Source organism: Echinops telfairi, unplaced genomic scaffold (genome assembly GCF_000313985.2).
Source record: "Echinops telfairi isolate 266 unplaced genomic scaffold, ASM31398v2 ScPeMD7_3533;HRSCAF=4204_0, whole genome shotgun sequence".
Classification (NCBI taxonomy): Eukaryota; Metazoa; Chordata; class Mammalia; order Afrosoricida; family Tenrecidae; genus Echinops; species Echinops telfairi.
Genome location: NW_022107431.1, coordinates 34,320,458 through 34,337,673, shown reverse-complemented (window position 1 = coordinate 34,337,673; position 17,216 = coordinate 34,320,458). Strand labels below are relative to the sequence as shown.

General features: G+C 40.5%; 1 protein-coding gene across 1 annotated transcript in view; it reads left to right on the top strand.

Annotated features, from left to right (window-relative positions):
• PDE7B (phosphodiesterase 7B) overlaps positions 1–17,216 on the top strand; it is a 353,046-nt gene that overhangs the window by 88,629 nt on the left and 247,201 nt on the right. The window contains exon 2 of the mRNA XM_004702154.2: positions 10,594–10,654. Within this exon, the coding sequence (XP_004702211.1) occupies positions 10,594–10,654 (61 nt within the window). The remainder of the gene's footprint in view (positions 1–10,593; positions 10,655–17,216) is intronic.

Genomic DNA, 17,216 nt, shown 5'->3' with positions numbered 1-17,216 from the left:
TCCAGGTCAGCAAGCAAGAAGGTCCAAGCAGAGAGGGAAGGGGAGGTTCCAAGGTCCCTCCTTATGAGGAGGCCACACCCACAAGGAAGCACTATCACCCGTGACCAACTGACAGGTTGAATACCACGGCTACACTTTTATATATCCTCAAGTTGACATGAAGTTATGTAACTACCACAGCTTGGTAAAGTAGAGGGGAAGCAAAAAAAGAGGAAGGTTCTCAATAAGATGGATTGACACCATGGCTGCAACAGCGGGCTTAAACATCAGAACGATGGTGAGGAGGGTGCAGGACGTGGTGGTGGTGTGATCTGCTGGACATGGGGCTGCTAGGAGTTGGAACCAACTCGATGGCTCCTAACAGCAGCAACAACAACAACAACCTGACTCCTGACTCCTAGTAGCCGGCTTTGCTCCTATCCAGGATGGTTACTTGCAGGATCCTAATAGGACATCTGAGCTCTAGCTATGTCCAGAGGAGTCCTCTCTTTGCCAACTAACTCTTTCCTGTCCTCCAGAGCTAGGAGCAGAAATGGGAGCAGCTCATTCAGAATCCTGAGACAGGGGTGGCTTCGCCATCCCTAGGGGGTGTCCCATAACCTTCTGTGTTCCTGACTCCCGGGTAGCCTACGGACTTTCTCGTGTGATTTTGTATCCACCCTCAGTACAGTGCCTGCACAAGTAGGTGCTCAGTGATAATGTCTTTTTGTGTGCTCATTCAGTCACTCACTCATTTGATAGACATGAATGGGGTTACAACTTGCTTCTTAACAGTGGCTTCTTATGAGCAAAGACCTAAAACACTTTCTCTAGACCAGTTGTCTAGGGTTCTGGTCTCTACTGGAAGAAATGTAAGCTGGCAAGTGCACAGGATGGATCAAAAGCTTCTCTCCGTCAGGTTGTCCCCTTTCCCATCCCATTACATCTCCAGGTTCCATGGCAGCACGGATGGCCATACTTTGTTGGTGTTAGGTGGGGAGTCAATTCCGACTCATGGCCACCCGTGTGTGCAGAGTAGAACCGTTCTTGGGGGATCTTTGGGAAGTGAACTTTGGGAAGGAGTTTCTGAGATCTACCTTTTTAAGGTGCTTCTGGGTGCATAGTTTCTACCTGCCAGCCTTTGGGCTAATCGTCAAGGACATACACCGCCTTGGGATTCTCCCTGACAACACTGATCCCAACTCACCACCATTCAGTGAATTCCAACTCATCCCTACTCTCTAGGACAGAGTAGAATGACCCCAGGAGTTTCCAAAGCTGTACATCTTGATGAGAAAATTTCCACATATTTCTCCTATAGAATAGCTGGTGGGTTCAAACCTCAGGCCTTTAGATTAGCATCCAAGCACTTTAACCACTGTGCCACCAACATTCTTCGAACAACACTTACTGGATTTTTCATGTCCAGAAAAAAACAATCTTTTCCCAAACTTCTCCAGGTAATCTTGGATGCCTTGCAGAACTCACGGGTAAATGACATCTCTCACTCCACCCGGTATAATCTCAGATCTCAAGGATAACCCCCAGAATTGAAGGATTCTTTAATTCGTTTAACGATCATTTGAGTGACCTTCTGCATTAGTCATTGAATCCCTAAGCTAGACCCTTAGGGAGTCAAGGATGGGCAAGAAGAACAGACCCAACCTCAATTAATACAGCAGTGTATACACATGTCTAGTTGACTAAAATCCTCATTTTTGGAATTCATGAACTGTGTGGCCAACATACACAGTGGAAGGACTTAGGGTGAGGCGAGAGTGAGGATGGAGGTCATTTTTGTTGACGCCTTGCCCACTCCAAGTTGTCTCTGTTGCTCCTGGTGCAGGGGAAGTGCACTTTACCTTCTTCCTGGCTCTAGCAACTGCTGAGCAGTTTGACAATCGTGATCATTTTTTCAAGCCCAGGAAACCTAGTGTTGACGGTTTTTCCAAAAGTTAGTCTAATTATATCTCATGTTGTTTTGTGCTTGTTGGGTGTTAAGTGAGATATCAAGCACAGTGGTGGAGACCTTGGGATTTCATGCCAGCATTTCTTCAGCAGCATCTCAATGTCCAGTCGCTAGATTCATGGAGGTTAAGAGGAGAGTTAGTCCCTTAACTTTCTCAACACACACACTCACCGCCACCTGTCGAGTAGATGCCGACTCTTAGCAACCCTCCAGGACAAGGAAGAATTGCCCCTGTGAATTTCCAAGACAAAAACTCTTTATGGGAGTAGAAAGCTCCTCGTTCTGGATAATTGTGATGGGGGGTTTTCTTGAAGTCAGAGATTCCAGTAAAGTATCCTGGCTCCCCATTTTCCAGAGTATGGCTTTCCAGCCCCTTCCTTGGTGAGCCGATTTTACAGTCATTCCTGAAGGTTCAGGCTGTGCCTAAAATGAATGGCTAAGTCCTTACTGATTAAAAAAATTACATTAAAAAATTTTTAAAGACCTATAATTATGGGAGGGAAATAATATTTCAATTGTAGTCTTGTCTGCTAATAATTACCTCTTGTGTAAAATTTAAGTATCTGAACTGACACTAGAGCAAATGTCCAAGCAACAAGGATTTCTGTCTTTGTTTTTTACTTATTGTTGGTGTTTCCTCTCATTCAAAGATACAAAGACGCCTTCTCTAAAATGATTAACAACTGGAGACCGTTGAGAGGCTAGAGAATTCAAGTGATAGCAAATATTCAAAAAAGTAAAAGGATGTGTCAAAGCTTATCTGAAGTGAGAAAAATGTTAAGTGATTTTAAAAGCAGCAAGTGCTGCCCATTGAACAATGGGAATGAAATATGGGTTTTCACTGTTTAATGAATCCTTTGAAGAATAATATTGTACTATTATTAGTATTTAAATATCATTATCCTCTAGACATAATCTTTTTATGGAAAAAGAAGTTTTCTGAATACTTAGGTGTGATTTTTTTAAAGTTACACCTAGTATAGATTTTACAACTCTCCTTTATGATGAAAATAAAAATTACTGTACATTTAAGATACATATATTTTATTACATGTTTTGTTGAAATATATAATTTAGCTAATGGAAAGGAAATATGCTAAATTACAAAAATTAATGTCCTAGCCTAGATAGAACAATACCATCTTGCTCTTATTTAATAGATAAATTTTAACTTTAATGTATATAATTCTTATTAAATAAATTTAGCAACCAACTTGTTAAATAATCTGACTTCTAAAATTATAATATCCTGTCACTTTTAATCCTAAAAAACATTATGAGAATTCCAACTGAACTTATATGTATGAGTTTGAGTTACATTCTTATTTTTTGTGCTAAAATATCATGTAGAGTAAATTAAATCAGTATACTTTATAGTGAATTAAAAGCTAAACTTACAATAATACTATGAGATAAATATCCTGTTTTCCAGATGAGAAATGTATCTTAGGGTTGGCAAAGTTAGATAAATTGCTTATGATAGTACAGTAGTTAAGTGGTGACAGCAATGGAATTTGAACTGTATTAGTTATGATAACATTCAGTCAGTGGTTAATGGGTGAGAAAAAAAGGATGCAATCTAATAGCAGCTGAGACACACTACTTAGCCAAGCCAATGAGGAGGCCAGAAGTAGAGAGTATGTGAGAGTCTAGGTGTGCCTCGATGAACACCTACTGACTACTTGCGAAAGACTACTTGCAGTCATTGTTTGATCATTCCCACATCGTAATTGGTCGCCTTTCTTTGAAATGGGCTCACATATGGATCTCTTCGGGCTGGTTGGCCAGGGATCTCTGCCTTCCAAATTTCTTAGTGTGGACCAGGGAGTGCTAGTGCTACACCAGTTTGTTGAAACATCTCCATTGGTATTCCATTCAATGCCCTACAGCCGGTTTGGGGCTAATGATTTCAGTCCAGCTTGGACTTCCTCCTTCATTGTCATCAATCCTGATCATAATCTGCCTCTTGAAATACTCAAATATTGACCAATTATATTTGGTACAGGGAGTATGTAATCCTTCCCTTTTCTTTGGATACAGCCTACATCATTCAACATTTTGCCCACACTTACTGAAACTCACTGCCATTGAGTCCGTTTCAATTTAACCAACTCCATAGGATAGAGTAGAGCTTTTCCTGCAGGTATAAGAGACTTTCGAGTTTGATAGGAGCAGACAGCCTTATCTTTCTGCCACAAAGCAACTGGTGGGTTTGAACCACTGACCTTATGTTTAGTACCTCAATACATAGCCACTTTGCCAACAGGGCTCCTATAGAATCTTTTAATATTGGAACTTAAGGTTTGACATTTTTCTCTTGTTCTTTCAGCTTGAGATATGCCAAATGTGTTCTTCCTTTGGATTTTCTACTTTCAGATATTTTCACATTTTAGCATAATGCTTAACTGTACTCTCAAACTACCTTTAATTTTTTTCTGTTTAGTTCTTGACCTCAGCATTTCTTCCAATTGCTATAGCTATTTAGAGTAAGTTTCAGAATCTCTTCCGACATCCAATGTGGTCTTTTCTCCTTTTTTTATTTGTAATGACCTTCCACATTCTTCTTGTATTATGTCCTTGATATCATCCCACAACTCCTCTGGCCTTCTGTCATTAGTGTACAAGGCATCAAATCTGTTCTTCAGCTTGTCTTTAAATTCATGTGGAATATACTCAAGGTCATATTTTGGCTCTCATGGACTGATTTTAATTTTCTTCACCTTCAACCTGAACTTGCATATGAGCCATTGATGGTCTATTCCCTGGCCTTATTTTGGCTGGTGGTATTGAGCTTTTCTAGTATCTCTTCCTACAAGCAAAGTCAATTTGATCCCTATGCATTCCATCTGAATATGCTGACATGCAAAGTCACCGTTTATGTTGTTAGTAAAGGGTGTTCGCAATGAAGAAGTCATTGGTCTTGCAAAATTTAATCATGCAATTTCCAGCTTCATTTCTATCACCAAGTGTCTTTTCCAACTACTGATCCTTCCTCTGTTTCTGATTCTCTCATTCTAAAGGTCAGTGGTTTTCAATGTATCTTGATTGCACATTTGATGTTTCAGACTGAAGGAGTTGCTAGAATTCCTCATTGTTGACTGTAGAGATTGGTGCATAAATTTGAAAAATCCAAAAACCAAACTCACTGCCATCTAATTGATTCTGGCTCACAGCGACCCTTTTGTAGAGAGTGGAAATACCTCTGTGACTAAGACTGTAAATCTTTAAAAGATTAGAAACTTCATTGTTCTCCTGAGGAGCAGCTTCTGGCTTTGAACTGCTGACTTTGAGGTTGCCAGCCTAACATGTAAGTTGTATTAGTTTGGCGATTGCCAAGGAATAATCCTGACAGATAATTTCGAAAGACAAAGAAACATCACTGGGTCTTCTATGAAGTCATTTTAAGAAAACTGAAAACTGTATTAGTAAGCAAAGTTGTGTCCAGAAATTTTGTCCCATCATAACAATGTGCCTGTTCATTCTTTAAGGGTAGCTCTAGCTGTCCAATGAGGATTTTGTTGGGAAACATTACCTTATTCACAGTCCATCCATGGTATTACAGCTTCGAGCTTCTTTTATTTCCCCCACACCCAAAGAACATGATTTGAATGCTTCAAAGATACTGTTTTGTTGTGGTACGGATCCAAGAATGCAGAATTCTTCAGAGAAGGGTTAGAGTGATGGAAACGAGGCTGTCAGAAATATGTATAGACCTAGATGGAATATATATTGAGAAATCATAGCTTCATATTTTGAGATCTTTGTTGAATACAGATTCCTATACTTTTGTAGTACTTTTCTTTTTTAACTTATCCTCATATATGAAGGGGCTTCAAATTTTTTTGTGGAAAAATGTTATATTTTCATTTCATTTCCACAAAAGTGTGAAGTCCATGTAAAACCCCTTGGTATGTACAGCACTTTGAACAAGGCTCTGCCCATATTGTGGACTCCACTGTGAGATATCACTCCTCAGCCCTCATACCGGCCTTGATTGAGATTCAGCCCCTCTCTCTCCTCACAGTCCATCCTCTTGGCTCCACAAATCAACATTCCTGATAAAGAAGGACATGTAATGAACTGGTTTGAGGTGCCTAAGCCCCTTTCCAGTTCTGCCTGGGAGATAAAGATGAGGAAGTGGACTTCATCATGGTGGAAAGGGCCGGTCAGTGATGATTAGCTTGTCAGGTCAGTGAACCTGAGCAGGCCAAGAGTGTTAAGGAAGGCTGACTTCACGAGAGCAGCACAAAGTGGCCCTGGATTTGTATGTGATCAAAAATAAGAGTAAGACCTCATAGCATGGTCCTCCCACACACACCACTGTGCCCGCTGAGTTCTAATTATAGGGCTGCTCTTGGGCTTTGGGTAGTCATGGAAAGTTCTACAACCTTTACTTGTCATCTTGTGGAAGCCCCTGCAAAAAAAAAAAAAGCTTTTCCACCGAGAATATGTGAGCTTTGTCCTCAATGAAGAGAGTTGCACGGTGTTATTTCCACATAGAACACAAACTAGGGTTTGATAGCATTTCCTAAGACTCTGTTTTGCCAAGGAGCTGGAAGCATTTTAGAGAACTGTGATCTTTTCATTTAAAGTAATTATTAACTCTTCTAGGTCATAAAAATACCAATTTTAAAGGCAAACAATGTAAGAAAAGGATCCTAGCAATTCAAAAGAGCTTAAGCTCTGGACAAAACACAAGTAAAAGGGGGACTAGGATCAGACGACATGGATCATTAACCCTCATATTTTTGCTCTGACTTGGCTCTGTGCTCTATATTAGCATCCCCATGCTACCCTCGAAGAAATGGAGCATGGAGAGATTAAATAATATGATGAAATATCTCACTATTTCAACAAAGGAGGTAGAAAAATGAACCCATAATGCTGAGTTTCCATCATTAACCAAGGTCTTCTTGCCAACCTTCAGATGCACCTACCTCCCTCACACTAGTTGATTCTCTTGGCTCCCAAAGGATCACTCTTTCTTTGTAGGTCTTTGCGTCGATTGCCAATCTCTTTGCGCACACGGAAGCCATCCACATTTTTTTAAAGAATTGATTTGAAAAAATTAGAGTTACTCTTTCCCCTCTCAACCTGCCCTTCTTTGTGTCAACCCAATCCCCAAACTCAGAATCATAAGTCAATTCTGACTTGCAGTTAGAACTCCAATGTTTACCCAACAGCGCCATCAGGTCTCCCGATTCACAACTGATTATGAAATCTTTGTATAAAATATGTTAGACTGGGTTCTCTAAGAGGTCAACCCAGTGATGCTTCCATGAGAGAAAGTACTATCAAGAAAATAGCTCACACAGTGGAGCAAGTCACTAAGTCCAGTTCAGTTTCTAGTCTGTGGGTCGGATGTGAAGCAGGAGACTTCTGGCTTTGTAACTTCCAGGCTGAAGAACCCAGGCTCCACAAGAACACCACAGGCTGCAGAGGTGTTTAATCAAAGGTTACGGCTCTCAGAATCGGCAGGATGTTGACTCAAGTCCGAAGAACCAGCGATCATTAAGCCAGATGAAGGATCCAGACCCAGGAACAAGCAAATACAATTTCTACAGCATCGATTTATGTAGGAAGTAGGCCACATCTCAGAGGAAACAACCTTTCAATTGTATCAGGGCTGTGACCTGCACAAGGAGGTTGCACTCCACCATAATCTTCTTCCAACTACTTGGCTGTTCCCCGCAGATCCCATCGTGAAGTTGACTACACACTTTGTATATAATCATGCTAGATCACATCATAGGGTATTGCTAGGTCTCAACTACCAAACCTCAACTATCATATCAAACAAACCAACCCACACTCCCTGCCATTGAGTCAATTCCGACTTATAAGGACCCTATGGGACAGGGTAGAACTTCCTTGGGGAGTTTCAGAAACTGTAACTCTTTACAGGAGTAGAAAGCCTCATCTTTCTCCCTCAGAGGAAGTGGTGGTTTCAAACTGCTGACCTTGTGGTTAGCAGCCTAATACGTAACCACTACACCACCAGGGTTATCCAACCAGGGTTATCCCACCAGGTCTCCCTTACCACACAAAAAGATTTGTAATTAAGCGTGAATTAGACAAATTCTTACCACCTGGAATTTTTTCCCCCAGAAATTACTTTGCCTTATATTAACTAAAGTTGTATTAGGAGCCCTGGTGGTGTAACAGTTTGCTCTGCGATCCGCATGGTCAGCAGTTCAAAACCACCAGCAGCTCCAAGGAAGAAAGACTGAGCTTTCTCCCATAAACAGTGACAGGCTCAGAAACCCACACGGGGTTTCTCTGAGTCAGCCTGGACTCGATGGCAGTGAGCGAGTTAAAATTGCATTAATGAATGACTGGAGTGCAGGTCACCAAGTGGTGACTGGATAAAGAAAGAGGGAAATGAACCTAGCAGACCTCAGTCTCCCTGCGGCAAAAGATGTAAGTAATAGGACCAGTCAGTAAGGTAGGCCATTTACAAACAGCTTTTTAAGTCCCACATAGATGATGGTGGAAAAGCAATCTGCACAGAGCCATTTTTATTTTCTATTCAGAGTGTTACATACATATTAGTCTTTTTTACTATGAACTATTTCAAGCATAGAAGAATGTTCACAGGATTATTTAAGGAACAGATCATAATGGGGGAAGCTGATACCCTTGAGTGTCCTCCAACATGACATTATTCTATCTCTTCTGGCTGATGTCCATTCTCCCAATGCATATATTTACGCTTTTTCTGTAATCAATGCATCCACCAAAAGATAAATACATTTTCAGATCTTTTGAACATCATAAAAAAATGTATCATATTGGAGACAGATCAGAGTTTTTTCCATCTGTTTTTGTTTTTGTTTTTGCTTCATATTATACTTTTATATTTTTTAATATATACACTTCATATAATTTGCATCATTAAATATGTGTATACTGCACATCATATATATGCGTTATATGTACCATATGTTTAGATAGCAGATATAGTTCTGATTTATTCATTTTAGCATCTGTGTGCTGTTTCAACATATGAATAATATATTATTTATATGTACTGTAGCCTTACGTGAAAGCTGTCTGTGAGGCTTTTTCTAGCTATAAACCAAGAAGATGACTTGCTATGTGAAACAGTATGCACGTTTTTGGCAATTTTACAAAACAGATATATCATTTTCCACTCCTACCTACAGTGTGTAAGAGTATCCATTTATTTGCATTCTTAATAAGCCTGGTTAAAAGTCTGGTATTGCCAGACTTCTAAACTTTTATAAACCAAAGAGTACAAAGTAGACCTCATTATACTAATAATTTGCTGGTTTCTTTTTAAATTAGGTTGATTATATTGTCTATGTGTATTGACCATTCAGATATCCTCCTCCATGAATATCTTGCTCATGTCCTTCATCCTTTTTTTCTGTTGGATTATTTGTTACTTTCTAATTGATTTGATTTTTATTTATATATTTGAGTACTCAACATTTGTGAGTTAGATTGCCACATGAATATGGGCTATTTGAACTAAATGATTGAATGGGAGTGGTGGTCTTAGACTGGGTTGACTAGAAAAACAAATCCATGAATATTCATATATGTATAGGAAAGAGTTTTATATGGAAGAGTAATTGTATGTTGAGAAAATATCCCCGTCCAGTCCAGATCAAGTCCATAAGTCTGACATTAGCGCATACATCTGATGCTAGTGCATAAATCCCTCTTAAGACTCACCCAGCACATGCAATGATGCTGAATGCAGGAAGATCAAAGGCTGGTGGGTGAAAAGTCTTGTGAATTCATTGCTGGCAGAAGCATCTCAGCATGGGCACAGGTCTCCACACAGCCCCTCCAGATCTCTGAGTGTGACTCGTCAACAGGAAGGGGAAACAGAGAGAGGAAGTTCCCAGAATCCTCATGAGAAGGCCATGCCCACAAGGAGGCATCATCAGGCTGTGACCTGATTGGCAGGCTAGACTCCACCCTTCACTCTTGATACCTTCAAGTTGACAGGAGTGTATGGTACTACCACAGGGGGCTTCAAACATTTTGTAGCACATGGAATCAAATGACAGTGTAATTTTTCCCCAAATTTTCTGAAGCCCTGCTGTATCACTAGAGTTTTTCTTGCACCAAACTTTCTAACATGTAGGTTTAAACTAACTTATAGATCAGCAAACTGTTATCTCATGAGTGGGCATTTTAGTATCCAAGATTTTAGTGGCACTTTTTAAAACTCATTCCTTTATTGTTTTTGTTTCTTTTTTGTTTTTTAACCCTAAATTCAAAGAGTTAAGTATAGGATGCCTACCTTGGAAGGTGACATTTTTTTGATTGATTGTGGACTAGGCGGTTTAGAATAATGTAAGTACTAAATATGGATCAATCAAGGGAGTGATTCACCTCAGATTCTTTGGCCTAATGAGTTGCATGCCTTCCACTGAAATTGAAACCACTGGAAGCTGGGTGCATCCTGGCCAGATCTGGTGCTCTGCTGGGGATGTGAGGCATGCAGAAACTATTCATCAACTTACCCCCAAAATGTTTAACTCTCAGAAAATCCCTGCGCATGCTATAAGTCCCTGGACTCAGATAACCAAAGAACAATGTGGTAATCAGGTTGCATGGGCATATTGTCTTGAAATCTTAAAATAACTATATGTCATTCTTTCTTTCAGAGGTGTGGCGAAATCTTGTTTGAGAACCCTGATCAGAATGCCAAATGTGTTTGCATGCTAGGTAAGAAAGCTTCTCGTTTTAAATATATTAGGCATACTTAAATATGTCAGGTGGACTTAAAATTGCTCTATTGCCTTACCAAATACCATTGTTCCATTTTGCTGTGTTCTACTTTGCAGAAGTTTATGGGCTTCTACGTTTCTAGGTAAATATAACACATTTTGCTAAGGAAATTGCATGATGAAAACAGTTTTATGTGAATAATGTCAGCAGTCACATTTTCTGAGTCTTTGAAATTTGGGGGGTGGGGGGGACGGATCGTCATCCTAAAATAGTGTTGAATGCTGTGAAACTGTGACAAAAGTGTAAGGAGAGAACCTTCCTGTAACATGTAAGCCAGAGATGATAAGATAGTCAATGATTAAGTATTGACATTGAAGCACAAAGCCTGTTCTAATAATGCCTGAGATCAATCTTAAATCAGCACAACTATCCATGCTGTGTTTGTAACAAAGCAATATCACTATAATGAATATTCATTTATTCTTATGGAACATTATGTCCTCTGAATGTTACCAACCCAAGTCTCCCTCAGTGCCGCTGAGAAACATAGACAGGGCTGGTAGACAGTGAAAGGGGAAAGCTTCAGTTGGTTGATCTAGCAAGGAGCAAGCCTGGACTGGTGTCGCCAAGGGAAGTTCCTTTACAAGCGGGATTTGCAGTTTTGTTTGTTTGGTTTGTTTGGTTTGGGTTTGCAGTTTTATACACATACTCCAGGAAGCAAATGGAGGGGATTATAAATATGTAGTGGATTGCTTCGGAATGGTCATAAATATACATTAGGGTGGAGTTAGGATTCTTGGCCAGGCAATGGCTTGTCATGCCCCTCGATTCCAAATGTTGTCCAAGTTGGCCTGTTGAAATCTGTCCAGTGGCTTTTTGTTCCTTGATCAAAGTTCTTTTGTTCTGGGGTCACCTGTATGTTGTGACTGTGCATGTTCAGCTTATAATGGATAGATGCTTTCTGTGGTGGCATATTTTCCTAGTAGGATGGGATTCAGAAGAAATAGGTCATCAGGGAGACCAAAATTGGTGTGCTATGGATAATATATGAAGTAATGATATACATGCATTTTGACATTTCTTAAATCTTCATGGCAGGTTCATTGAGAAACTGGTCGGGGAGTGATCACAAGAGTATTTTACAAATACATAGTCCTCTATTTGGAAATTAGGGGCCCTGTTAGGTTAGCACATTGGGATTGGGCTGCTAACCACAAGGTCAGCGATTGGAAACCACTCGTGGCTCCAAGGGAGAAAGACGAGACGTGGTCCTCCTGTAAAGAGCTATCGGCTCAGAAACCACAGGAGCAGTTCCAGTTGCCTGCCAGGGTCTCTCTGAGTCAGAATTGACTCGATGGCAGTGAGTTTTGGGTATTGTTAGGGAATTTTCCTCATTTCCTATAGGTTAGGAAACAGGCAATATAAATAGGCACTTAATGAAGGTAAAGCAAATGCTCAAATCATGATACAAAGTTTTGAAACTGCAAACTTATAAGCCTAATGTTTAAATCCTCTTTAGTCCACTAACATAGGTGCAGTGAATTTTTAATTAATTACCGTCATGGAACAAAGCAGTAATATGTATAAATAAAAATAATTCTTAAATTTACTTTTTATGAAATGTTATTCTCATCTATTCTAACTTTAACCATATTCATGAGCAAAGAAAAAAATAATTCATTTTAGCTTCTTCCAGTAGAGATTATCAAATGAGATGACCCAAAAATCATCAACAAAGGAAGGTCTAGGTAATTCATTATTTTAGGTAATCAAATAATTAAAGGTTGTGCATACTTATAAAATGAAACAAAGATATATTCTTCTAGCCTTCTGATCTGTCTCATTCCTTTGTACTATGTTTTAAACCTCTTTGTTGCAGTTCTCATGAAGTTTTATTTTTATTAAGGTGATGATTGTATAATAGCACATCCATAAGAAAACGAACTTACTACTGGAACACATGAATAATGAATACGGCAAACACATACTGTATAAATAGCCAGTATTCCTTTCCCCTAACCATGGAAACACCTTAACATGCTCATCTTTAGAATACAAAGGAGGTAGAAAAAGAAAGGAAGGAAGGAAACAAAAAAAAAGATGCCTTTGTCCACATGTATGTTACCACTTTGGGTTTGGGACGCCATCTCACCACTGGGACTGCAAAGGTAGTGGTTCAAACCCACCAGCCACTCCACAGAAGAAGATGAGACTGTGTGCTTCCATGAGGATTTCTATCTTGGAAACCCTATACAGGGTTGCTATGAGTCATAATAGATTTGACGATGGCAAGGAGTCCTGCTGGTGTAGGGGTTATGTGTTGAGCTGTGATCCCCATGCTCAGCAGTTTGAAACCATCAGCAGCACCTTGGGAGAAAAACTGGGTTTTCCATTCGCATTAACAGTGCCCGTCTCAGAAACCCACAGGGGGTGGCTAAGTCAGCATTGCCTCGATGGCAGGGAGTTTGGTCTGGAGGTGTAAAATTCACCTTGAGGTTCAGTTTTAAGCAAGAACAAACTACGGTCATGTATGGGTCCTAAGGAGAATCATTTCTGTGTTTGGGAGACCAGTTTGGGTGGGAGATGAAGGTAAGGAAGGCAGCCTATGGAGTTGGGTGTGTGGGGCATAAAGTACTTATTCCTCAGAGAAGCCAAATGTGGACAACGAAGAAAAGCACCCAATGGTAATCGTGGTTGCTTTTCATCTCTCCTTCATGCTTACAGTGCACATGGAGAACTGGGTGTTCTTTCTTTAAGCCATGAGATGTTTCTGAAGATCAAATTAGCCTCTGAAGTTTATAATTATAGCAAAGAGTGGACACTGTGTAGAAAGATTTGTACCTGCTTTAAGTGATTCACTTATACCAAAGGAGGAAAGCCAAGGAAGACACATGATCTCTCACTGCACAAATATGGTGAGTTACAGGAAGGATTGAACTTTTCAAAAGTATGATGAAAACTGTGGGGCAAATGGGGTCAAGAGTATTTAAAGAAAACGCTGACTATGGACTTGCTTCAGTTGATAGTCTTGCCCTGTGAACTAATGTGGTTATTAGTTTCTCTGGAATGGGACCTCAACTTGTGGCAAGCCCATGTACAGGGAAACCCAGTGACAGCCAGGTGGGGGCTGCACAAGAGGCTATTGGCTGGCATGAGGATCAAACCTGGATCTCTGGAACCACTGAACTGCCACCATTTTTTCTCTGGAGGAAAAAAAATCTTAGACAAAGAAACTTCAGGGTAAAAACAAACAGGTAAAACTTAGGGTCCCTTTCTCCTTATTGTTTGCATGGAGTTCATATGGCAAGCCTTAACTTGTATTTAATCAATATTTGTGGGCTTGAGGTCTGCACCTTCTCTATCAATCTTTTCTTTTTTCCAAGTTGATAATTTCCAGTGCCCTTCTCTCCTTCTAGGCCATTTGTGTTGCTCCCTGCCATGATCATCCAGATGGACAATCTTTCCCACCTGGCATGATTTGGCCTGTCCATACCAGTCATTTTTCTGTTTGGGGTTCATTATAAATCATTTTATGAATCACCAATTTTCCAAGCGAAAGAAACACCATAAAAATCAAGTTTGTTAGCACTCAGCATAAGTAAAGAAAGACTTAAGTTTTCTACTCCTGGCTTTGAAAAATGAATTGTGCACTCATGAAAGTTCCTTCTTTCTCTAAGCTTTCATTTCGTTTTTCCACAAAATGAAACTACCTCCCCTTCCTAGCCCAAAGGGTGGCTATGATGATAGAATGAGAAGTCCCGTGAGGAGACACTGCCTGCTATGATGTCCTGCAAACGTCCCTATGTGTGTGTTTCCATGGGTTTCTCTGATCCATTGCAGAAATTGGTTGTTTACTAGGCAGATTGAGTGACTGTGTTCCACAAAGAGGTGTGAGTCAGTTCATGGTCTGTCTGGGAGGGCGATGCTTTGAATCTGACTATAAAGACCAATCCCACAGAGGTTGAAGGAGACCTACTATCCTGCAGAAGATGCTGGAGTGGAGGTGGCCTTTTGGACCCAAGAGCCCGGCAGTGAGAGTCTCCTAGACCCAGAAGAGAGCACTGTAACACTGAAGATGACTGAGCCAATGAGGGATGATGACCAAAAAAGGGCAGCACTCAGAGCAAAAATGATAGCAGCAGTGTCAGTGGTGAGAACCGTGGGACTAGCAGGAGGCTGCATTGACCTGACCACCCCACAGAGCTAGAGAGAGCTGAGCACCTTCCGGCACAAGACTCTTTGGCAGAACACAGTGTCTCGGAGCACTGTTGGCAAAGTTAATGAGCTATCACACTTCACTGATCAGGGAAGAGGCTCAGTGGGAACCAGCAACAGAACCCGTTGGCTAGCATGGGCAAGAGAATGGCGGCAGACTGGCTCAGCCCAATGAAAGGCCATCAGCTGCTGTGCCAAGAGAAAGCCCTCCCTGTGGGCATGACTGAGAAGGCACAAAAGGCTGTCCTTGTTGGAAACAGTCCTAATGAACCAACTGTCCCCTGGCTCTCTCCTGTTATTTCCAAATTGATCTTGATCCAGAGTGGTAGCCTGTTGAGTACCTAATAAAGGACACACTTGATAGCATGGTCTGCGAGTTGTGCGTGGCCACTGCCATGAAGTAGAGAGTGCTGCCGTGAGGGATGGCTGGTGTCAGAAACGTTGAAAGATTTGGAGAGTGTAAGGACATCTGATCTTGACCTCAGAGGAATCAATTTACACTGGTCTTTATTCCCATCCTTCTTACATGTAGACAGGCTTGTCTACTGTATTATAATGTGTCAATGAATTAGTAAATGCTAAAGAATTGGAAGTAATTCATTATAAAAATAATTAACAAAAACTATTGTTGCTGTCATACACAATGTGTAGGAACATGACTGAGAAGCTAGGACATTATAAAAATCAGGGGCAATTATTAAAATAATTAAATAGGTTCTTCAAAACTGTGCAATTTCAAGGGCAGTATGAGTGGTTCATTGAACAATCACTTAGCAGATACGCAGTAAGAAGACCTTGTGACACAGCAGTCAAAGTATTTGGCTACTAACTGACAGGTTGCTGGTTCTATGCCACTAGTCACTCTGCAGGAGAACCAAGTAGCAGTCTGCCCTCCTAAAGATAATAGCCTTGAAAACCCTTTAAGACAGTTCGACTCTGCCCTAAAGTTATGAGTCAGAATTAGGCTGATGGCAAAGGGGCTTCGGGCGTGCAAGGCCCACTACCCATCTGTCAGTTTGTTGCTACTATGATGGCTTTCATGTTGCTATGAATTGGAGGTGATGCCACTTGGATGTCCACTACAAGCAGGGTACCCATGATGAACTGATTTCAATGGAGCTTCCAAACTAAGACAGACTAGAAAAAAGGGTCTAGTGATCTATATCTGAAAACTAGCCAATGAAAACCTAATGGATCGCAACAGCATCTTGTCAGATGGTGGAAGATGAGCCACCCTACATTGGAAGGCACTCAAGACGTACAGTGACCTCAACAATGGACTAGACTAAAGCATGCCAGCAACCATGAGGTGTTTCCAGGCTGGGCAACGTTTCCTCTCATGGATGAGTCACTGTGTGTTCGAGCCAACTTCATGGACACTCACTGGGAATCCAAAGATTAGTTAGGCACAGGCCCTGCCTATCAGCGGGAGATTAAACACGTGAAGCCCTGTGTCTGTGGCACTGTCTAGAATAGTGAACTATACAAAAGAGATAAACACATGGACAGAGAATGTATAATTCAGATTTACATATGCAAAGTATGGGAAAGTAGTAGCATTTTACACAGATACAGCCTCACAGCCAAAACCCCAACTGTAAGAAAGTTGGGGAAGCAAAGAGAGCAGAGTTATTTCATCTGAAGGAAGAGCAACCATTACATTGGAAGGTCACTTGGGACCTGACTGTAGAGGCTGGATTATTATCATTGGCTCTAAAGGACAGAAATGCCAAGTAAGAGTTCTCATCAATAGAATACTCTGTACATTATTTTCTCCTGGACAGTATTCAGTACAGCCACTGGCCTGATAGGTATGAAATTAAATTATTTGAACCCAATGTGTATTTGAACCCAATGACCTGAATCTAAGGCCCGACGTTTTCAAAGTGCATGTTAGATTTTATCTGTATCTTCTTCCTTGACATCAAATAGCATTGCATTTTCCTTTAGGAGCAAGAGAGTATTGTCATTTTTACAAGGGAAAAAACAATCCGTATTTTTCCCGCTTTGTAGAACTCTGTCATGCAAGTTCACTGGGATTTCTCTCGTCAAGCATTTAATATTATTGCTCACATCCGATCATGACTTTTATACATAGACATTTTTCTGTCTGTAATTTATTTCTTAAAAAGTAAACAAGTTGTTTTTAAGCAAAGTGAGATCTGGTTTCAAAGTAGGATGCTGTAGTGTAGAAGGAGAAAAGGTGTGTTCGTCTGGATACTTTAAAGAAACAAATCCACAGAAACTCATATATAAGAGAGAGTTTTATATAAAGGTTAAGTGTGCATCAAGAAAACATCCCAACCCAGTGCTGCCCAAGCCCACAAGTCCAACATTAACCTAT